General features: G+C 35.9%; 1 protein-coding gene across 2 annotated transcripts in view; it reads right to left on the bottom strand.

Moving 5' to 3' along the window:
- Positions 1-4,595: 4,595 nt before the first annotated feature.
- The window catches only part of tnn (tenascin N), a 58,174-nt gene continuing 38,259 nt past the window's right edge, over positions 4,596-24,510 (bottom strand). Inside the window, exons 7-16 of one of the 2 annotated variants that reach the window (XM_056478032.1) lie at positions 22,670-22,933; positions 18,880-19,143; positions 15,246-15,509; positions 14,790-14,920; positions 13,611-13,749; positions 11,054-11,205; positions 8,359-8,455; positions 8,073-8,237; positions 7,828-7,991; positions 4,596-5,332 (exon numbers count right to left, since the gene is read on the bottom strand). In XM_056478032.1, coding sequence (XP_056334007.1) covers positions 5,207-5,332; positions 7,828-7,991; positions 8,073-8,237; positions 8,359-8,455; positions 11,054-11,205; positions 13,611-13,749; positions 14,790-14,920; positions 15,246-15,509; positions 18,880-19,143; positions 22,670-22,933 — 1,766 coding nt within the window. In that variant the 3' untranslated portion in view covers positions 4,596-5,206. The remainder of the gene's footprint in view (positions 5,333-7,827; positions 7,992-8,072; positions 8,238-8,358; positions 8,456-11,053; positions 11,206-13,610; positions 13,750-14,789; positions 14,921-15,245; positions 15,510-18,879; positions 19,144-22,669; positions 22,934-24,510) is intronic. The other variant, XM_056478037.1, reaches the window with a different exon arrangement.

Below are 24,510 nucleotides of genomic sequence, written 5' to 3' on the forward strand. Positions count from 1 at the left end.
TTTTTCCGGAAACAAAACCAACTTAACCCCGCTGAGAAAGACGTGTCATATTATCACAATTATGCAGCCTTTTTAACCGCCTAATGCTTAATCTATGATTTAGACATGTAAATACACACAAGTACTAGTAAAACAAGAACTTTAGCGTTTGTAAAACACACAAGGAAGTCTAACAATCCATTAAAATATAATTTGCCGATGTGTTTTAATCAGATACACATACTGAAAGTAACTATAAAGTTGAATCTACTCCTCTCTAAGTTCACCAACAGCTTACTTGCATGTATTTGGGGAGTAATTGGTGAATTTACGTGTTGAATCCTGCATGTTCTGCTTTTATGAATGACGCATTGGCCGCAAGTACACATGGCGATGTCCATCTCACGTTATATGTGTAGTATCAACTTGCAATTTTGCAATTGCATTGTAGTATTTAAAAATATTTTCACACAGAGTAATGCTTAATTTAAATGTGTGTGGTTCTGTTTATTTATTGTTATTATTAATATTTTGTAATTATTTTAGAATTTTGGTTGAAAGATTATTAAATAAACTTTATTCCTAATAAATCATTAATCACTTTTGGGTGACCATACAGCTGTCCCCCCCCACTTTTAAAATGGCTGTTACGCCCCTGGGCGAGATTCTGAAGTGTGCATCCCATGCATGCTGCGCTCTCCCATGATGCCCCATGAGAGAATTCATGAATGGGAGTGAAGCGACACAATTGACACGGGTAGGTCATGTGACCATGACAATGGCAGATGTAGTATGTTCGGGCTTCATTCATACTGCTCGCATTATACTGCTCGCACTATACTACTGAGTAGTAGGCAGTTTCAGACGCAGCCATTTATTTTCCTCCAGCTTATTCCCTTTTTTTCAGGGGTCGCCACAGCAGAATGAACCGCCAACTAATCCGGCTTACGTTTTATGTCTCTTTCACACTAGCAGCGCCTAGAATACAACTCCCCGTGTTCGCGTGGGTTTCCTCCGGGTGCTTCTGTTTCCCCCACAATCTAAAGACATGCAGTACAGGTGAATTGAATAAGCTAAATTGGCCGTAGTGTATGTGTGTGAATGTAAGAGTGCATGGGTGTTTCCCAGTGTTGGGTTGCAGCTGGAAGGGCATCCGCTGTGTAAAACATATGCTGGATAAGTTGGCGGTTCATTCCGCTGTGGCGACCCCAGATTAATAAAGGGACTAAGCTGAAAAGAAAATAAATGAACTTCCCTAATTTGTATGAGTATTTGTGTCCCTTTTAACTGTATACCAAATGGTTATGATACCAATGATACCAAAAGTCGAAAAGAAAATGAATGAATGTATCATTTAACTGTAGTATAATTACAGGTTATTAGCACACTTACTACACTTTTCAGAACTACTTTACAACACTTAAAATGATGAGTCTGACAATATATTAAATAGCCTTAATTACTGTGTTTTTACATTTAAATTCATCATTTGGTACAATCCACTTATGCACGATTTTACATTGTGCTTATATTTTAAAAATGATCTGCATGTAATTATATCTGTAATAATTTCTATATATACACTGTAGACCTGTCCCTTTCACCTTAAGTGTTGTGCAATACAATATAAACAGGGACCTTTAAACTAGGACAACATTTCCTTTTTTATAATATCTTCCATATAGAGTGGGTTTGAAATGCATTTAAAGTTGGTGAATTTCAATGCCATCTCACAGCAGTTAGTAACTTTTTGATTTGGTGGCTAATTCATATACATTTGTACGATTTTCTTATCCACCAATCAGGGGCATAGGGTTAGTGGTGGGGTTGGTGGCACGTTGTATTTCAAATGTAAAATTGCACATTTTCATGCAAATGAAATCATATGTGTTTGTACAAATTAGCTACTTCGCTGACACCATGTAAAATAGGTACCTTTCCTAGGGATCAGGCTGGTTTATTTGCTTCAAAGTGTGTTTTTACACTGTAATATGATATGGAAAAAGTCATGACAACAACTGATTTTGTTACGTTAACTTATTTCAATAGGTTAGTCAGGATTAATGTAATATTTTTGTTAGTTTGACTGAAGTAAGCTGAGATGACTAAGGTTAATTTGATTCAACTAAAAATATTTAGACAGCAAGACTTTTTTGCAGCGTAATAAAACACAAAAGGAAGAACCTACAGACCCACAGTCCTATGAAACAACATTACCAAAGTGTAATCTTTGTACGTTTATGAGGGGGGAAAGACACTTAGTGCAGATTTAGCAGGCATGAACCCACCCTATTGCTGCAGTTTTTCCATCCCAGTACAGTGGTGGGATCCGGAGGCTGAAGGGGAAACTCTGACCCTCCACCCAGACAGAGCTTGTTTTGTCTCATGCTCCAGCTCACAGTAATGCAGCAGGAGAAACAGAACAAACCCCATTCAAAACAGTGATTCAGCCATGGACTGATGAGGGGAAAATGAAGCTCGCTAAGCTGCAGGCTCAACACATGCCACTTTTGTAGAGGCAAGTGAAAGACTCACAGATTCTTTATATATTTTTGGTGCTTTTGCACATTTCTTTAGGCTGTGTTTTGCTTGTTAGAAACTTTCTGATGCCTGGAGACCCGATGAAGAGCTGATGCTGAGCTCCTGCTGAGGCTGATATACCTCCTCCTGGTGTCATATCCTCTAGAAGAACAGTTATTTTCATGATATGCTCTTGTATTATATTTCTGGTTACTCTGAGGGTCTGCTATATAGACAATGATGCTCAAATGTGCTATATGTAGTGTAACTGTGCTAACTTTCCATCATTTTAGACTGCAGAGCTAGTCAAATATTGGGCCTCATTTATAAAATGTCAGTATGCAGAGATTTGATCTTAGTGTGTGCGTGTGAAAATCAGAGCCAATGTTCAGAATTATAGAAACAGTCTTTGAATGTGGAAAAGTGTTAAACATTATGTAATATTTAAAGCAAGCATACAGGTTTTGTTGTTACAGAGTATTTGGAAATCTGAGCTCGTTATTTGTGAGTAAAAGATGTGGGCATTGACTGATGATCATCTTTATGGTAAAGACATTAACAATTGTGCATCAATTTAAAATAAATTTTACACCTACACTGCCTGACAAAAGTCTTGTCATCTATCCCAGTTGTAAGAGCAACAAAAAATAACTTGACTTCTAGTTGATCATTTGGAAAAGTGGCAGAAGGTAGATTTTTCAGATGAATCATCTGTTGAACTGCATCCCAATCATCACAAATACTGCAGAAGACATATTGGAACCTGCATGGACCCAAGATTCCCATAGAAAACAGTCAAGTTTGGTGAAGGGATAATCGTGATTTGGGGGCTCCCTCCCATTGCAGGGCGAGAGGGGAGTCTGAGCTCAGGTAGGTCTTGAGAACTCCCCTGCTTGATATTGATAAATGTAGATTATAAATAGCTATGGAGAGTGTATGCTGAATTCAACGCTTGCTATAATGTCGATTTAGTTTTGTCAATTTACTTATGTTAAATGTTTTTGGTCTGTGGGAGGAAACCGGAGAGCCCGGGGAAAACCCATGCAAACACAGGGAGTACATGCAAACTCCACACAGAAATACCGAAGATTTGAGCCAGTGACATTCTTGCTGTGAGGCAATGATGCTAACCATTGTGCCTTCGTGCTGCCCTGACAAGGAAAGGGGAGGAGTAGGGGTGGAAGGGGGGATTCTTCAAGACCAAGATGGCTAAGGTAAGATACTCTGGTTATTTATAGTGATTTAGGAATCGTCTGATTGGTGAATCGTGCGTTAGTTAATGAGGACCAGCTGCTATCAATCATCATAAGCTCGTGCTCCTCTCGAAATTAGTTTATAAATAAACTTCACATATTAAAAGGTTCACATTTTTCAGTCTTGCCAACAACATGGAAGACTGTTAGCAAAGTAAGTGTGACTTTTTGCTTAAATGGTATATATATATATATACTAGCGAAATACTCAAGTACAACACAAATACTAGCCTATACTCAAGTAAATTTTTTCCAAATGCACAAATTGTAACAAATTAAGTTGCAAATTAAAAACTATTTTGTATACAGTTAAAAGGGACACAAATACTCATACAAATTAGTGAAGTTCATTTATTTTATTTTCAACTTAGTCTCTTTATTAATCTGGGGTCGCCACAGCGAAATGAACTGCCAACTAAACCAGCATATGTTTTACACGACGGATGCCCTTCTAGCTGCAACCCATAAAAAAATTAGGGAAGTTTAATCAGCAAAACAAGTGAGCATACCAAGGGTATACGCAATTATTGATCATCAAAAGTCGTAATACACAAACAGCTTGTGGAAAAAAGTTGGCATATGAAGTATACGTGCGGATGGCCCCGACTACACCACTGGTCCTGAGTACATCTATAATTTGTTTACAATGTAAAACATACTTTAAAAATTTAAAAGTTCAATTTTGCCAATTCACAAAAAATTGAAATAATGTCCATAAGGATGCACAAGTTTTAATTGGGAGGGGTTGTTGTAGTTTCTTCATCACACTTGAAAAACAATCTCATGTCAAATGCAGGATAATTTCCATACTCATTTTGTAAATGAAACTCAGAGTCTTGTATGTTGTAAAGGATTCCAAATGCTTTTTATTTCAACAAACTTTATTTCTGTAAAACATATGTGACACTTCATTTGGTGTCTGTGTCAGGAATTATAGTACAACTACAGTACACATCCAGATGGAGGACATTATAGCTTAACAACATTTATAAAACAGCTTCTTTTTATGCATGACAATTGAATTTACTTAAAATCGCAATCTATTATGATGGACAAAAATACTTAAACTCCATTTCAAAAGTTCAGGAAATATATAGTATACAGTCCTTTGGTTCAAAACACTTGAAATGAAATAAAATAGGTTTTGTGAAGCTCCTAATACAGTATACTTGTGATAAAAATACTGTCTGGGTCAAGAATGACAAATGAGTCATGCTACAAATTTTGACTTGTGTTTGGATTTCTTTCATATACAGTGTGTGTGTATAGTAAAAAAGTAAAGCATGTACTATTTCAAATCTGCCTGTTTAACACGATACAAAATACAGCTTATAATCTACAGCATAGAGTGGCTTTCCTGATATAAAGAACCGATTTCAACCTGGTTTGATCCAACTCCTATATGGACGTTGTGGATTTCAATAAAACATCTCGTTGTTTCTGCCAAGTGATTGTCAGTACGCCGCTACTCTTCTTTTGAGTGATCTCTTCTGTCTGCCTGCTGCTCCCACTGGCCGGATCTTAATCTCTGCAAAGTCCAGAGACTGGAGATGCCCCTTCCATGGCTCCCAGTTTACACCCTGGAGGAAACAAACAACATTCATTCATTCATTCATTTCCCTTTGGCTCAGTCACTGATTTATCAGGGGTCGCCACAGCGGAATGAACTGCCAACTACTCTGGCATGTGTTTTATGCAGTGAAGGCCCTTCCAGCCGCAACCCAGTTTTGGGAAATACACAAACAACAGTGTGTTTAAAATGATGGTTCACTCCTACATTTGATTTCTGTTATAATTTCTCACTCTCATGTCCTTCCAAACCCATGGCATATTTGTTCATTTAAACACCAACTAAGATTTTTATATCTCCAGTGAAGGAATATTCTCCAAAAACACATTACAGGTCCAAAAACTTTTAGGTTTAGGTTTTGTCTAATGTGGCAGTTGTTTGGGTTCATCTCTGGCAATATTTCAGAAATGCCTCTAAATTTAAATCAGAGTTTTAAAGATTGAAAGAAATTGTTTATGCTAAGCAAAAGTGTTATTATTTGATTAAAATTACAGTAAAGAAGTAATATTGTGAAATATTTGTACACATCAAAATACATTCTAAAAAAGCTGGGGATCCTAACCCAGCGTTGGGTCAAATATAGATGACACTGGGGGCAATGTTTTTTGAAAGTGCAAGAGTGCAAATTATATGGTCAGTTGTATGTCACAGTATTTGGGCTTTAGTCACATGGTCAAGAAAGAGACAAAATAGGTAGTGAACTTTGCTTTGTCTTCTTTCCTGCACTGCTCTTCTCCTGCTCTGGAGTCTATCTACTCTGATTCTACTGCTATTAGGCTTTCTTTGAGGCCTACTCTCTGGTCTTTGTCTCTCTCTCCCTCCCTCTGTCTCTCTCCCACTCTCTCTGTCTTGGGTAACTTTATTTTACATTTAAGCTGGGTATAATTAATATCAAATGTTTTTATCGTTTGATGTTTTATCACTTTATACAGTTATTTTGTGACTAATTCAGTTGTAACCATAGCAAGTTATTGTCATTAAATCATTACATTTTCAAGTAATTATGATTTACATTTAATTTAACATCAACACTTAATTGCTCCATATTGTAATATAATACAAACATAATAGCAACACTTTCCCACATTTTTAGCTATTATAACTGCCCTTGGGGTGGGGTGGTGGTGGTTGGGGTCCTTGCTCCCTGGTTTGTACTATACACCAGGTTTCAGGCAGCCGCTGCGATCAGGGGGGTGATAATGTTAAGTTCCGGGAGTTTTCCGGGAGACTGAACAAAATGGCAGATGGGTCTGAAATACAGGAGACTCCTGGGAATAACGGGAGTGTTGGCAGGTATGCCTCCCAGGTAGCAAAGAATTCTGGCCCAGATCTGGCATAAAGCTGGTGCAGCAAGCATTCATCCGGCTCTGACATACAGCATGAGGGCCAAAAATGACCCTGGTTTGGCAGAGGTGGCACCATCTTTAAGGTGGCACACAAGATTTGGGCCAGATGTTACAAATGAATATGTGGGTCTCGTAAGTTTGCCCTGTCTTTACCCTTATTTAAAATACATTAAAATAATTTTTGAGTAAAGAAACAAAATCTACCTCAGATCGTTTTGAGAAAAAGCATCCCCATGGTTTGCCTAAAGCGCAATGCTTTATGGGTTTATCAATTTCATTGCAACCGTGACACACCAACCTACCTGGCCCAATTCAGGCCCAGTAATAAGTTATTATCTTGGCTGTGACTTGATCCAGATATGGTACATGTTTGGCCCTTCTCTGGAAGCCAGACGTGGTCCAATCATGCACCGTCATTCACTGCCGCATGTGGGCCAAACAAAATCTGATTGTGTGGGCGAGAGAAATTTAGCTATGTGGGCTGTATAACATCAAGATGTCAATTCTGGATAATAGGTCAATCAAATCATGCGAATTTGTGCTTAAGACAAGAAAAAAAATATCTGCCAACTGAGTAAGAAAAATAATCCTGTTATCCCTTTGAATTAAGCTTATTTTTTTTACCACACTGACAAATTTTCTTTTCTTGTTTCAATCACAAACTCAATGATTTGTTTAATTACTTTTTAAGCCCAAATAATTTTGTAAGTAAATAAATGCAACTTATATTTATATTTAGACGTTTGTACTGAAAAACAAGACACAAATAGTGAACTGAAAACTTAATTTGACTTTTTGAAGGAAAAAGAAAACATAATTTCCTGCTCTTTGTGGCCTAAAATGTTCTTTTCCCTCCTCAAAGAAAAACATTCACTATACCTGTTAGCCTCACGGAAATAAGGCCTCTAATGGTAACATAAATCTCCAAACAACTTGAAAGTATTGTCTTATTTGTGAACTTATGAGAGCTGATAGATTCAGGACACTGCTTTTCTTCTGAATTATTGGGCAATTGCTTGTAAGTGGTTTGGCTTTATATCCTCCCCTCAGTGTTGTAAATTGAGAGCTCCCTCTGCTGGTCACTACATCTCACTACACAAACTCAGAATTTTTCACAATTTTTCACAACCGGCTTCATAACAAACTCTTCAGCACTTACCATGCTGTGTCTGTTGTCCCCAAATCTGCCGTTGAGATTGGCCAGATGGCAGTTTTTGTACCACCAGGCACCTTGGTGGGTCAAAGCACAGTTACCAAGAGCAATGTCATTGTCTGAATCGACCGTGGAGAAAGGCGCCCCCTGGTGGTAGGTCATGGCGTCACCTGCACGCAACGTGTTATTAATAATAACAAGACTTGGCTTCATACAACGTGGTAAATCGGATTACACAAACTCCCGCTCACCAGCATTTCCCTTGTAGCTGCCAATGGTAAGTTTGAACTTCTGTTTGGATGGAGCTACTTTGAAGTTATCATAGACAGCATATTTCCGATCTGATCCCGAGCCCAGATCAAAACGCGCCTCATACTGTGTTGGAGTGTTGGTCAGTTCGTGGATCTTGTCCAAGCCTAGTCAACAACAACAACAACACAAAACAGGTCAAATCTATTTCAGTTTGAACTAAGTGCATGATGTGGCTAAGTGAAAGTTTTCATTAGTGTATGAACTTTATTGGATGTAGGCCTATACCAAGCCAAAATTCATCTGTCAGTTCTCCAAAGCCTTTCATGTAGTCTCTCCATTTCTTCATGAAATCTACTTTGCCGGAGTTTCTTCTTTGGAAGACCTTTGGGTAAAACGATGAATATTTTGTTAGATGGGCTGCTGTACGGTTGTCAATTTCTACACGATGTATCACTGTCTAATTTAACGATCAATTAAACAATCAATGTTCAACTTAATAATGCAAGATGTGTCTACCTCAGTGGCATATTGTCAATGGCAGTGGTGCAAGGCTGCTCGGTGTCTAAGGCCATTTTGGTCTTTATACAGTAAACATCCGTCATTTTCTCATCAGTGACATGCATCTAAACAGTCTCTGGGTAAATGCGTGTAAAGATTTTGGACTTCTTCTTGGACACTTTTAATGCTTTCAAACAGTTTGCTGCAATTCCTTGCTGAAAAATCCAGCTTAAACCAGCCTAGGCTGGTTGGCTGGTTTTAGCTGGTTGACCAGCCTGTTTTTAGAGGGGTTTTGGCCATTTCCATGCAGGTTTCCAGCCAGTTCCAGCCTGGTCTTAGCTGTTCAGGCTGGAAAATGATTAGCTAAAACCAACTTGAACAACCTGGTTTAAGCTGGACATAGCTGGTTTTGGCTGGGCTCCCAGCCTGGCTAGGCTGGTCAAGCTGGTTTTAGCTGGTTATTGTCCAGGCTGGTCAATCAGCTAAAACCAGCCGAGGCTGGTTTAAGCTGTTTTTTCAGTAGGGTTATGAATCGCCAATGTCTTGAGGTAGTTCATTATGATAGGATTTACCTCTTTACTTCTATGTGCAATTTGATTGGACAGGAATCACAGGACTAAATTTTCTAACCCCCATAGACAAGAAAAAATTAAGTAGTGACTGCAGGTTAAAGGAAACTAGTGGAGTAAAAGTACCAATACAGCACTAAAATGTTCTCAAGGGAAAATAGTACACATTTTTAAAACTACTTATTAAACTACAATTCCTGAGAAAAACTACTCAGTTGCAGTAGTTTGAGTATTTGTAATTTGTTACTTTACACCACTGATGATAAGGTTAGCAAATAACACTCAAAAGAAAGCATTCTTAGCCAAAGGAAGGAACATGCTTTATTGTAAGTGAAAGGCAGTGTTGTATAAAGCATCATTAACTAGAAGCATTTAATGACCAGTGGTGTGAAGTGGGGATGCTCAAAATAATCGATTAACCGTTACCCGAAAGGGTGCGTTTGTAACCGATTAATAGTATCAGTTAAACAATTAAAAAATATTATTTTATATATTTTTAGTTTGGCTACATAAGGAGCTGATCGAATGCGCTTTTTTGCGTTAAGAGGGGCATCTTTTGAATGGTTAAGCCGCAAGTGTTTTGCACGTGGCTCATCCCAGAGCTGCAGTGTTTGTGTTGTCAAGACAGCAACAGAGAACTTTTAAAGAGCAGGTTTAAAGGTTCCCGCTACTTTCATTCTTCCATGGCGAGGCGCCACACCAAAATGCATCCCTCCATGGCTTATGGCTCATGTTTATTTAAGAGCGCACAAGAAGATCTGCATTTGACCTTGAGACATAATCATTAAAATTATGGTTTTGTATTAAAAATGTAAAAAAGTTTTGTGATATAATAATAACAGCGGGCCAATAAATAAATGCAAATTTTCCGTGGAGCGAGCATTTTGAGGAAGTCTGCTATTTTTATTTGACGGAAGAAAAAAAACATATGATTGAAAAAAAAAACAGCCTATGCCGGTTCTTAAAAAGGATTCAGTCAGTGTTATCGTTTTGTAATCTAAATTAATCATTTAAGTGAAAAATAATTTAGGGCAGGCCTATATATTTTATTCATTTTCTTTTGTTTATTCTAGTTTTCTATGCTGTTGGAAACACTGCAGGTGCGTGAAGATGCTCTGTTTTTAGGCCTAGGTTCTGTTATTAATATGCTAGCATGTTAAAATAAATCAGTATTTTAAAATGCAATATTTAATGTGTCAGACACAAAATGCATGTCAATTTAAAAAAAAAAAGTAATAATAATTTAATATTATTCTGACCAGTTAACCGTTAATATCCGATTAACGAGCCGCGGTTGTCGGTTAGCAAAATTAACCGAAATGAGCTTCCCTAGTGTGAAGTAACAAAATACAAATACTTAAAAAACTGTAATTGAGTAGTTTTTCTCAGGAATTGTAATTTACGAAGTTGTTTTAAAAATGTGTACTTTCACTTGAGTACATTTTTAGTGCTGTATCGGTACTTTTACTCCACTACTTTAACCTGAAGACACTACTTCATTATTGTTCTCAAAATTATGATGATCGGCTAGTTAAGATGTAGAGTGCTAGTAGACAGGGTATTCGCTGGGTCTTAAAAAGTCTTAAAACGTCTTAAATTCACTGAAATGTTGTGTTGTAGGTCTTAAATAATTTTAAACAGGTCTTAATTTCCCCATGTCCAAGTAAAACTAAACAAGCGGCCTTACACCCAATCACCAATAATCCATCTCAAAACTCTTTTAAATATATATACTGTGTATGTGTATATATATATATATATATATATATATATATATATATATATATATATATATATATATATATATATATATATATATATATATATAATGAATTATAGATATTATGAATTGAATGAAGTCAAAAATCAGTGTGAAATATCCTGCATGGAAGACATAATAGAGATCTACTTACAATCCAACCGCCGCCATCAGTTTTCATGTCACAGTACACCTGCATGGTTCTGCTGCGGTTGTTATTGACGTAGATTGTGTACACGCCACTCTCCATGTTCCCATTCCTCATGATCTGAGTACAGTCCATCGGGAACTGATAGGCCAGACCAACTAGAAATAACAACATAAAAATGTACGATGCTTTTTAAGGCTGTGACAGACCTGCTAGCTAGCCGTGACTGTGTTGTTTTTTCGTGTCAGTTATGTCTGGGTCAAAAAGCTGTCCTTGAACACACAGCATAAACTACAGTATACAGCCAACTGCAACTACTGAACCAAACAAAATATTACTGCAGAATTATAACTGTACAAACTTAATTATGTCAATCACAGTCTTTATTTCAGGCAGTATGCTCTCATGAATATATTTATTTTGTGTATACTATGTTGCTTGCTGTCATCAGTTTCAGTTGTATTCTTGTGTACTGGCTTGTTTGCTAAATAGTAATAATTATATATTTTTTAAAGATGGCTCCAATGTCTATCTATGGAAGTTCTATTAAACAGGTAGTTCACTCAAACAAATCTAATTCTCTTACCATTTAGTCATCCTCCACTTGTTCCACAACTATTTTACTTTCTTTTTATGTTGAAGACAACAGAAGATATTTCGGACAATTCTGGACAAGGCCAGCTATTGAAAACCATAGTAAAATAAAAAAAATATATAAAAAAACTATGAAAGTCAATGGCTAACAGCTTCAAAAATTCTTCAAAATATATTCTTTTGTGTTCAACATAGAAAGGAAGCTTTGGAACAAGTGGAGGATAAGAACAGTACAGTACATACAGTACATTGTTGGGTAATCACTAGGATAAGATGTTACCTTGAAATTAAGAATCGGATAAGATTATGTTACACTATGAGTGTTGTAATTGTGTGAATGAAGGAACATGGCATATTACCTGTATTTAGGGCTGCATGATATTGGAAAAATCTGACATTGTGATATTTTGTTTTGCTGCAATATATATTGCGATATAAATATAATTTCACCAGGGGCCTCATGTATCACCACTGCTTACGCACAAAAACTTTGCGCACGCCAGATTTCATGCTCACGTTTGGATTTACTAACGATGAAATTAACGTGAGAGTGTGTTGGTCCACGCCAACTTCATGTCTGGCGTATGTGCAGGTATATAAGGTTTTCATACCATGCTGTTCAACTGCGGTAAAGTTAGTTTGACGTTTGACATTCATTTGACAGTCGATTTCAAACCAATTAAATTCTTTGCTCCTGTTATATAATTTGAGCCAAAAATAGATCACATAGAGGCAGAAATATATGCCCTTTATGTTGCAATAGGCTTAATTTCTCAATTAAAAATAACTAAATTAACCATACGAGTGAATTAAACAATTCAACCATATGAAATTATACAATAAAATCAGTACCAAAACATCCTGCTTATTGCACAAGACTCTGTTTTTAGAATTAGCACTTTGTTTTTTTATAATATTTTTAAAATATCTTTTAATGTAAAAATTGTAAAAGTCAAATAAACTCTGACACCATTTCAGATAGAATATTCAAATCAACTCTAAAATTGTGTGTCGCACACTATTGAGGCAACTCTCTCCTCAAAGGGTGTTAGTTCAGCATCCCCTGTTCCCCCGTCTGTTCGGTCCACACTTTGACGGTGCGCCGCTGTTCTCCTCTTAACCTGCACCTTTACATCGGACCATTTCTTTTTTAATTCACTCACAGTGCGATGTTCAGACCCCACTGCATTAACCGCATCAGCTAAACTCTCCCACTATATATTTTTTTATTTTGTTACTAATTTTAGAGGACAAACTTGCAAATTACACAGTTTTATGTTATAAATAACCGGTCTACCTCCGATAGGAGCACCTGCAATTGACATTCTGTGAAGTTTCTCTTCTTGCTTGCTTTTGCTATTGCTTTTTCATTTGGTTTTGTCAAAGTAGAGTCAATACTATATTTATTAGGGGGAGGAGGCAGGGAGGGGTTTTGCGATGTGCACGTGCGCTCAGTTTTAAGTCAATTCGGATGTACAAAGAGAATATGCGTGGGATTCCACATACGCAGTGTTTCATACATCTGAATTTTTACTGCGTACGCACATTTAAAGCTTTGTGCGTACGCAATGTATTAGTATGAATTCAACGCAAGTCTTTGTACATGTGACCCGAGATGATATGAATAGCTCTATTTTGGAAATATTTCATTAATTTACATCAACTGCGATGACCTCGTCTTTTTCTATGCAGTGCATCTGCATAAATTATAATAAATTACATTTATAATACAAGGATGTATAAATTAATAAAGAGCGATTTATGATTTTCTAACAGTACTGAAGTACAGAAATTGATCAATCAAATGTAAAATAACATGGTCATCATTGTATAAATAATTACAAAATAATAATATTTAATAATATCTTTATCTTTTAACCTTTAATAAACTATCTAATCCTGTGATGTGACTATTGCAGATACACATATTGCAATATCGATGCTCAAACAATATATTGTTAAACCCTACCTGTACTGAATGTTGTCTCCACTATTTTACTCCTCTTTGAGCCTCTGTAGGCAATAAGGGTGACAATGTACTTCTTTCCCATTTCAAGGCCTGAGAGAGCAAATCTGCTCTCTCGTGCAGTCAACGTTTTGTCCACAGTCTAAAAAACAGCAGAGAAATCAGTCATGTAAAGAAGAACTCATTTGGGCTAAAATAAAACTAGAAATAGTTATAATTAATAAAGGAGAACACTTTATTTGCTCATAATAACTCATGGATATCTGTCAAATGACCCTAGACCACAAAACTAAGTGTCCATTTTTTTGGAAAATATGATTTATGCATTACATATAAATAATAAAAAATGATGTTTGGTTTGTTAGGATTGTACAATAATTGTGTGAAATACAACTATTTGATCTGGAATCCGTGGGTTTAAAATCCTAAATATTGCAAAAATCATATTTAAAGCTGTCCAAATTAACTTGTTAGCTAGTCATATTACTAATCAAAAATGACGTTTTGATGTATTTAGAGTAGGAAATGTATCAAATTTCTTCATGGAACCTGATAGTTAGTTACTTCATATTGTGATGAGTTTTGGCATAAAGAAATAGATACTTTTGATTCATACAATGTATTTTGGACACAAGTAAAAAGTCGCATATCATAACTCAATGTAGCATAACTTTTTGCAAGTAAAATGCATTCAATAAGGTTCAATACAGTTGTTTTTTAAAAGAAATTAATAATTTTATTCTGCCAGGAGGAATTTTATTGATTAAAATAACAGCAATGATTATAAAGTTACCAAAAAACATCTCGAGCACTAAATCAGCTTAATGAATTATATCTAAAGGATCATGTGACATCAAATGCTGAAGTAATCATACTGAAAAGTCAGCTTTTCCATAACAGAAATAAATTAAATTGTTAACATTGAATTATTTAATAATCATAACAGATTGAATGTTGAAAAAACATTGAAAGTCTGAAATCACTTTACAGCAAGGATTCCTTTGTTAAGGTGAATAACCTAAATAGTTCCCTACATTTATTCATAGCTAAACTCAGAAGTTGTAAAAAAGTTCATATTAGCTGTTTTATTATCCTGCCTTAAACTTGAACACCTTGAAAAGTGGCAGTATTAAATAAACTGAACTGAACATGTTTCAAAAGCAGTTTGTGTGTAGATCAAACCTGCATGCTGCCGTCTTCAGCTCTGTAGGTCAAGATGTAGCCTTCAATATTAGCCTGAGGAGCTTTCCATGTTAGAGTGGAGGTTTGAGTCTGAACATCAGTGGCTTTGAGGTTCTTGGGGGCATCAATCTCTGCAGGTTGACAAAAGCGGTGCGGTTAAATTTACAGCAAGTCAAAGTTGTACTGTAGAGGACTATATGGAGTTGATCATTAAAACCCAACTCAATTATAATGAGCTCGTAATAGATGAGACGATATGCTGCTTATACAATAACTCCGAGAGTTAGCATTCCAGTCAAAAAAATTATAGATTCTTCCTCTGTGCGAATTTAATTCAGTTACAATATTGCTGAGACAAGACCTAAGCAAAGACCTTTATCATGCTTCATTTGACATTTTCAGGCAGAAGAAGAAAGCACGGGCACAGAGCCACGCAGCCTGCTGTAATCAGATAACCTGTTTCAGCTTCTGTGTTGGCTTTTCTGCTTGAACGCGAGCCCTTCACAGCCCAGACGGAGACTGTGTAGAGAACGCCAGGCTTGAGACCCGTGAACCTGTAGGAGGTGCTGTCAGCTCCTACTCGAACCTCCTGGCCGGAGCCGTCTAAAGAGCTGTATTTCAGCATGTAGCCATCAATGTCAGCCTGCACCTTGTTCCACGTCACCGAAGCTGAGTCCTCTGTCACCTCTTGGGTTAAGAGGTTAGTAGGAGCGTCTATTTCTAAAAAGCCAGTTGTACAACAGTGTTAATGCTTTAAGGGATTGTTCTTGTTGGTTTGCTTCATGTTCATTTTAAGATTAAGATGGACCAGTGAAGTGGTAAAAGCATTAAAAGACATCAGCAGTTTATAGGCATGTTTTGAACTCTGCCAATGGTTGCAGAATATAACGGGATAGTTCGGATGAGAAATGAAGCCAACGGTTCTAGTGAAAACCTCAAGTGTTCTGATGTGAACCCCATTAGCCACGTTTCCACTATCGAGCCCAAAGCGAGCGAGCCAGGGCCAGTCGCGTTTCCACTGTCACTTACGGGGCCTAATCAGGAATGATTGAGCTTCATGAACACATGTGAATGCTTCACTCTAAAAAATCTGGGTTGTCTTAACCCAATGTTGGGTTAAATATAGACAAACACATTTTTTTAATTCAATTTCAGTTACATTTTGTAAGCCCTCGGTTGGGTTTGCCAAATTTGACTCAACCCACTCACATTGGGTTACAACAGTGGTTCTCAATTCCGGTCCTCGGGGCCCCCCTGCCCTGCATATTTTGTACGTGTCTTTTAAATGACACACAAGGATCAGTTCATGGATCTCCTGTTATCAAGCTGATGATCTGAATCAGGTGTGTTAAGTAAGGAAGTAATGTGCAGGTCAAGGACCGGAATTGAGAACCACTGGGTTACAACCACCTAGCATTTTTAGAGTGTATAAACGTTTTTAGCTGATCAATGTGAATAAAAGTCTGAATTAAATTTGTTTATATAATAAATAAATCATGTCTATTTCAGAAGACTCAGTCTGTCCAGTTCAAGTGGATTTATTTCTGATTTCTTCATTAATAAGTTCTGGGTGCATTCACTTGTGTTCTGAAGATGAATGCATTTCTTTTGGGTTTGGAACGACATGAGTGGGAATAAATGAAATCAGAATTTTTTTTCTTTTTTTGGTGATGAACTAACCCTGTAAGCAAATGAACCTGTAGGTGGTGCTATTGATTTCTTTGCATATGTTCACTAAAGGGCCACCAACAGAAAAAAAGCTTTGCCTGTAACCACTGATGTCTCTCACTTCTTAGGTCAAGAGGTCAGTAGACGTATGTATTTGTCAATTATCAGTTGACAAATTGTATTAAAGGTGCAGCATGTCATTTCTTCATAACAAGTGTTTTCTTTACAAGCAGGTGTTTTCCCCAAATACTTTCAAATTGACAGTCCTGGAATCTTTAAATCCATCTACCTCATTCTGCATACTTTTTGTTAGCTTAACTTAAATTATTACTTACAAATTAACCTAATATTTACAATTTACAATAATAACAACATGATAATAATAATTTGTTAATATTCAATAATAATAACAAATTTAATTCTGAAATGGAAATGAGAAAAAAGGACATGCATCACTTTTAATGCACATTTCGACATAAGAGCCATGCACAATTGAACAGTTTATCTGGACAGTCTGACAGTTTTTAAGGCTTTATGTATGAGTACAGAATAATCCATGAAATTTAGAGAGTAGTTTGAGAGGAGTCGAATTCAGCACATCAGGTCACTAAACAGACCATTTGAGGTCAGACTTACTAACAGCTTGCACTATAGCGGAAAATGTCTCTTTTAGCAATAAAACAGTACAGTTAATATTTATTAAACACACGCAGTGAAGAATAGTGCTGAAAAGGTGTGGACCCAGCTATTATGCTACAGTAATATTTGCAGCACTTATTGCGTTGGTCAAGTTATGCCTTCTTTCATGGTCTGTAAATCATTTGGAAATTTCCACACCCGTCTGTGCTGTTTTGGAATTTTGCTCTTTACAATTTTGCCCAGTTTGGTAAATCGGAGGCCTGTTGCACAAAGCCAGTTTGGGTTTTTACCCAGGTAAGTTTGCATTTAGTTTAAGGAAACTCTTAAGTTATCAGGCTCAAGAAGTTTGTGTTGTTTTAATCAGGTTTCATAACCATGATAACTTGCAATAAATGGCTAACCTTCTCCGAGCAGGTATTTTTTTCTGGGTTAAAGATGCAAACCCAAACTGGTACGATAGGCTGTGAGTAAAGTGACATATATCTGTTGCAATAAAGCCACTCCCAGTCCTCGTGTGTCTTTTTCGCTTTAATAAAGTCTTTCACTATAAGCATTTTTGAGTCAAAATATATATATATTTTTTGTTATTGCTAACAATTAGTTTATATTATATTGTAATTATTCATATATATTCATACTGTATACTATACATTCAAGTACCTTCAAATTGTCAATTAATATTAACACCTTTAAATTTACATTTTCAATTTTAACATATAAATTTGTTTTTATATACAAAGCTTTTAAAATGTCTGCCTTTCAAGCTGTTGGTGAAACTATAATTAACAAATGATTCATTTGCTTTGATACAGAAATGTTTTATAGTAAGTTACCTTCAAACATTCATTGCATCAACAGTGTATATTTTTACCTTGTGTATGTGTTTAAATTCATTATATTTCTGATAATGATATCTCTTAATCTTCAACAGAGAAGTGCCTTGTTGACTCTCTCACGAGACCTGAATCAAACTGACTCTCTCATGTGTCGTGTGATTGGCTGTTTGCTGCACGTGTCACACTTTCAAGTGCATGCCCTCAAGAGTTAATCACAAACTTTGGGTTAAACCCTGAGTTAACAGAGAAGGTTTATATCAAGCATTGTGAAACAACTAGGCCAGATCTTAACCAGTTTGCACTTGATTGCAATTGTCAACACGAACATTTATTTTATACAACAGGACTGTGGACCTTAATTTATAAACAATGCAATCTACAGTGTTCAGCAAATAAAAGTACACCCCTCACAAATCTGTCTTTTAAATTCTTATTTTTAATAGGAAGCTATACAATATTATATTTGTGCATATACATTAGATTAGTCAGTACTGAAGCCAAATCTGGAGCTTATCTAACAAAATAACTTACGATTACGGTTCAAAAACTAGTACAGCCAAATTTATATGTTATAGAAAAATATTAAATACGAATTTAAATACAAAGTGGAAAAATCAAAAAGAACAAAAAAAAAAGAAAAATTTAGCTGAAATTTTGTAGATTGTAATTTTTTTGTAAAAATTTATATTTCTAAATATGTTTGGTGACTGAAATATTATTTTAGTAAATATATCTGTTTAATAAATCTGTTTTGTGTAACCAAAATACATTGCCTATATTCACTGAGAAATGGATAAAAATATTCATTTTCAAAATGGGGCCTACCCAATTATGCTGAGCACTGTAAATATGGTGAAAGCCTTATTTCTGTAAACAGAGATAAACTGTTCAAAACATAGAACTGTTTAAGTTTGCATGAGCTGACTGGGAAGATACTAATCAAAAACCTGTTTCTGCTTCTGTCGAACTCTTTTTGCTAGAGCGAGCGCCTTTGATGGCCCACACATAGACTGTGTAGAGAACACCAGGCTTGAGACCCGTGAACCTGTAGGAGGTGCTGTCAGCTCCTACTCGAACTTCCTGGCCGGAGCCGTCTAGAGAGCTGTATTTCAGCATGTAGCCATCAATGTCAGCCTGCACCTTGTTCCACGTCACCGAAGCTGAGTCCTCTGTCACTTCCCTGGTCATGAGGTTAGTAGGAGCATCTATGTCTAAAAAGCCAGTTGCACAACAGTGTTAATGCACAGCGTTGCATGCAGATATACACAAAGCTGTACGGGAGATGATGCATGACCATGTGAAGCAATGCATCATCGAACCATGAAGATAGACAATTTATCCTTTTCATGCTGATTTAATGAGCTATAAATCCCGGATGCAGATAGCAAATGCTATTATTTCCCCTCACAGTTTGATTTAATTTCCCTCTTGGATCAGTAAAGATTTTTATCTTATCTGATGTTGGGTGCTTCTTTAAAAAGTTGAGTGGAAATTAACGACTTTAATTATGTAAATCTGGAAACGCTCGGTACTTATGAAAAGTTCAATTTTCTCAAATTAGCGTTTGGCTTGATTAATGGAGCCAGCAGGTTTTGTTAGAACGCCGCAATTCATCACTAGAGCACAGAGACTGAGGACAACACAGCACTGCACACTATATAAAAGTATCCTTTAAATGTTTTTATAAATAAATGCGAGTGAATATTTTAAATAGGAAGTATAAAAACAAACAGGAATTTGTTAATGCCGATTGAACTAAATCAACACAAATGTGGACAGGTCTAGTCATGCTTTGTCATATGTGAAAGCACTGTGTATACTGTGTATACATAATATTTATAATGTTTATGCTGTCTTTTGAACTTGAATAAGTAGCAGCAAAGCAATCACAATTACAGGCATATACTGAGAGTTTACCAGATTAATGATTTGCATTTAAATGAAAGATTTAAGGGCAGCACGGTGGCGCAGTGGTTAGTACAATCGCCTTACAGCAAGAAGGTCGCTGGTCAGTTGGCGTTTCTGTGTGAAGTTTGCATGTTCTCCCTGTGTTCGTGTGGGTTTCCTCCGGGTGCTCCGGTCCCCCTACCCCCCCTTCCCGCCCACATGTCCAGAAACATGTGCTAAAGGTAAATTGGGTAAGCTAAATTGTCCGTAGTGTATGTGTGTGAATGAGTGTGTGTGCATGTTTCCCAGTGATGGGTTGTAGCTGGAAGAGCATCCGCTGCATAAAAAACATATAGATAAGTTGGTGGTTCTTTCCACTGATTAATAAAGGAATTAATAAAGTGGAAAAGAAAATGAATGAATGAATGAATGAATGGAAGATTTAAGCACTAAAAGTGAAGACACAGCTCCTTTCAAATGCAGCATACTCTAAAATAGTTTTAATAATAATAATATTTAGGTGTGGATTAGGGCTGCACAATATATCGCTTCAGCTTCGATATCGCAATGTGCACATCCGCAATAGTCACATCGCAATAAATGCAATGTTGAGCCAGAATTAAAGTTGACCAAGAGCCACAGAAAACCATAACAGAGTTTAACCATAATAGAATGACATTTTAAGGACTGTGACTTAGCATTTCAAAAGAGTTTAAAATATTTGTACACAAAAATTGATGATGTTTGGAGGTATAACAAACATGAATTGTGTTTAATTATTTTTACAGAATTTATGCAAAAAATTACTTGATTTAAAATTTAAAATGTCTTGTTTCTAGACCAAATATCCGCATTTCAAAGTGAAAACAAGATTATTTTACCTTACTGAAAGTTATGAAAGTTGAAAATGATATAACCAATATGAAAGTTAATGTTGTACTCCGACTGGTGATGTCCTACTGCCATATGCCCTCATGCCATATTTGAAAAAAAAAACAAGCTCAAACTTGATCACGTAATGGCAGTCAACAGTAAATCTGGATTGTAACTCAGACGCCAGATGAAAGTCAGGATTGGTAGATGAATGTGATCATTTGCATTTTGATAAACACAGCAGGTATATACACTTAAGAGAAAAAAATACATGGATTTTATTTTGTATAATTTTTAAATTAAAGTTGATTTTACACAATCTCAATATTTTTCCAGGAGCGTTGTAAACTATCAAGACAAATGATCAGGATTTATATTAATTAATAATTTCTTAATTTTTTTGCATAAACACCAGAACATGTCACATGCACTGTTCATTCCTATGGTCTAAACACAAATCAATTAAGTTAACCTCAAAATTTAAGTGGATTAAGCATAAAACAATTAAGTTGTCCCGAAAAATCTCAAGAATTGTTGTTTTAGCTTATTTTAAGTAAGCTGTTTGAACAAGTAGCAATATTATAATAAATAATGAATAATATTTTTAAATAATATTTTATAAAGAATAAAAAAATATATTATAAATAATATTTTTGAGTGGGGGATTATTCTGTGAACCCTTTAATGAAGGGTGCTAGCTATTCACTTCATTATATGGAGAAACAAGTACATATTTTTTCCAATTTGGGAAATTAAACAATAAAAGGCATTAGACATGGGGATAATCGGTTTTAAGTTTTACCGTGGTATGGAAAAGTCAAGATTTTAAAACTGCCAAACTTTCTGTTATACCATTCCTAAGGTATGTGAAAGGTTGTTTTTACATGTTTAACACAACTATTCTATTTAGTTTTTTAGGGCAATAGTGTCTCCAGCAAAAAAGGAACTCTATTTAAAGAGTTACTGGTCCAAAATATTTTAAATGTTTCTTAAAATATAACTTATTGGTTTAAATCTGGGGAAAAGTTGTTGTTATTTAGCCAGACATTTAAAAAGAACTCAATTTGGAGCAGTAATCACAATACCTTGATACCGTGAAACAGTGATATTTTTATCCAAGGTTATCATACTGTCAGAATCTTATACCGGTCCATGCCTAATAGGCATACAGCATTAAACAATCACCAGGGTGAGTAAATAAAGATTAAATTAAAATCATTTAAAATGCTGAACCAGTCTCTTTGTTCTTTTAAAAACAAACACTGTAAACAGAAATACACACTACATTGCACTGATTTCTTCTAATGCTCTTGGATGCTGTAATGTGGGACAGTGATAAATGCTCATGGAAACCCAACGGAGGATACGCATGGGTACATTTGTTATAAATCCAAGTGCTTCTGTTTGGGTTGTGCTTCCTGTCTGACAATCAGCTGGTAAAGCATTTAGACCATCTGGTTTACCATCTACAACAGCACTCATGGGGAAATAGTGCTCTTGTTCGCTCTTTTAAACTTCAATTGCTACTGATTGGAGGAGTCTTATTATTACAGTGTTTGCTTTCGTTTAAAAGAGCTGTTAATCATGCTTTGTCTTATGGAAAATGGAAAATACCGGAATATTATAGATATAGATACACTGGTTGCAACACCAAGGGCACAGTCTGACTGGCAGATAACACACGTAATAATTTGTTCTGTACATCTGCCAAATGCGCAGATGTAAATATTTCTGGAAGGACTGCCTGCAGAAGCCTATTGGAGAGACAAAATCTCAGTTAAAAGCAATAAAATTATCAAGGAAATGACTGCTTTGATGCGCAAGAACATCTGAGAATGAGAACAGCCACTCTTCCATCCAGTGAGAAGCTGAGGAGATCAAAGCATAGTGGCGAAATCCCTTGAGGAAACGCTTGAGACGAGGAAATAAAAAGGAAAGTAAAGCCTCACATCCTCACCCAGAAGGTGAACAGCTTACCCGTCTCAGCCTCAGTCATGCTCTTCCTGCTGGAACGAGAACCCTTATAGGCCCAGAGGAAAACTGTGTACAGGACTCCTGGCTTCAGAGAGGTCAGCTGGTAAGATGTGGCGCCTGCTGCCACTTTAATTTCTCGGCTGGTGCCTTCTGCTGAGCTGTAAGTCAGCATGTAGCCATCGATTTCAGCTCGGACACCGTCCCATGTCACAGTCGCAGAGTTCTCCGTCACCTCCCTGGTTGCCAGATTGGTTGGGGCATCAATGTCTGTCGGATGAGATAATTCAAGATTTTGTGATCAAGATAACGACACTGCTATTATGCACAAATGTAAATAATCTCAATTTAAAACAAATCTAATTCTGAATCAGGAAAATGGTAGTTAACAGTCCAGTTCCGCATGTAAATACTATTTTCTTCCTATAATTATAACGATAACCATGTAGTTAACTTATATTACCAGTACTTGTTTAGGTAAGTACAGTGTAAGTGCAAAATATTTACCCTATTTGAGTAAATACTTTATGTTGCATGTATTTAGAGTATTGTAATAATAGTTAATTATGCATAATAAGGCATATTTGCATAATAAATGGCTTCCTGTAAATAATAGAGTAAGGCACTGGGGACGTCAACGTTGTGGGTTTGATTCTGAGGGAAAGGAAGAACTGAAAAAAGGAGAGAATCATGCCACATGAATGATACTAAGGCTAAAACAAACCGTAACCTTAACTTAAGCTAATATGAAGTAATTTTACTCAGCCTTTATGTTGTCATATAACAGCATCATCTTGTATTAAAAACCTAAATATTACTAAATAAAGAATTAATTAATAAATATGAATGAAATAATATTTATAATATCTAAAAACATAATAAGTAAATAAATATCCAAACATTTTAGATAAATGTACCATTTACTTTCAGCTTACAAATAATTAAAGTACAAATAAATTAGGGATATCCCAATCAGGGTTTTTTTTTTTGTTCTCGAGTCTGAGTCATTTGATTTTGAGTATCTACCGATATCGAACCCGATCCGATACTTCTATAATACATTAAAAAAGAATAAAAAAAGAGCGAAGAAACAGATCCATAATTCGCCTTATTTAAACATTCAACAACTCTGTTAACAAACAGAGCACTTCTGTGAGGTAGCTTGAACAATCAAGTAATAAATAACATCAATTCTTCACTTTTAGACTTTGGTGCAACAGTAAATATTAAAAAAATCTAATATAAAAACAAATACAGTAGCACTTCAACTTAAAATACCCGGCAGGCAATCCCAAGTTTACATATCTCACAGTTTGCTATGACAATGTTGTCGTCATCAACTTTATAATATCTTCAGACCACAGACATACTCGCGCTTTGCACTTCAAGCTGCTTCCATGTTCTACTTTACCGGCATTTAACCAATAGCATCTCTGCAACAAAGTGAAATCATACCGCATGTGCTGCTGTTTCTGTGTGAAGTCAAGAAAAAGGTCTAACGTTGTTCCATCGCATAGCTATAGATGTGTTAAAAAATAATGAGAATATATATACATAAATATTTGAGTCCTGATCGGGGGGGTAACGTCCGATTCCGATTGAGTCTGAAACCATAGGATCGGGGCCGATTTTTCATTCATGTGATCTGATCTGGACATCCCTAATATAAATGCATATTTTTGATATATATGTCTTGTTTGATGTATAAATAATAATAAATAAAATAAATTATTTATTATTCAAATTAGTTATTATTAAATTGATTGAATTGTTCAAATCAATTTAAATATTTGTAAAACAGGATACACTTTCCTAGAATTGACACAAAACTGCAAAACATAAAAGAC

This window comes from Danio aesculapii, chromosome 2 (genome assembly GCF_903798145.1).
Source record: "Danio aesculapii chromosome 2, fDanAes4.1, whole genome shotgun sequence".
NCBI classification, from domain to species: domain Eukaryota; kingdom Metazoa; phylum Chordata; class Actinopteri; order Cypriniformes; family Danionidae; genus Danio; species Danio aesculapii.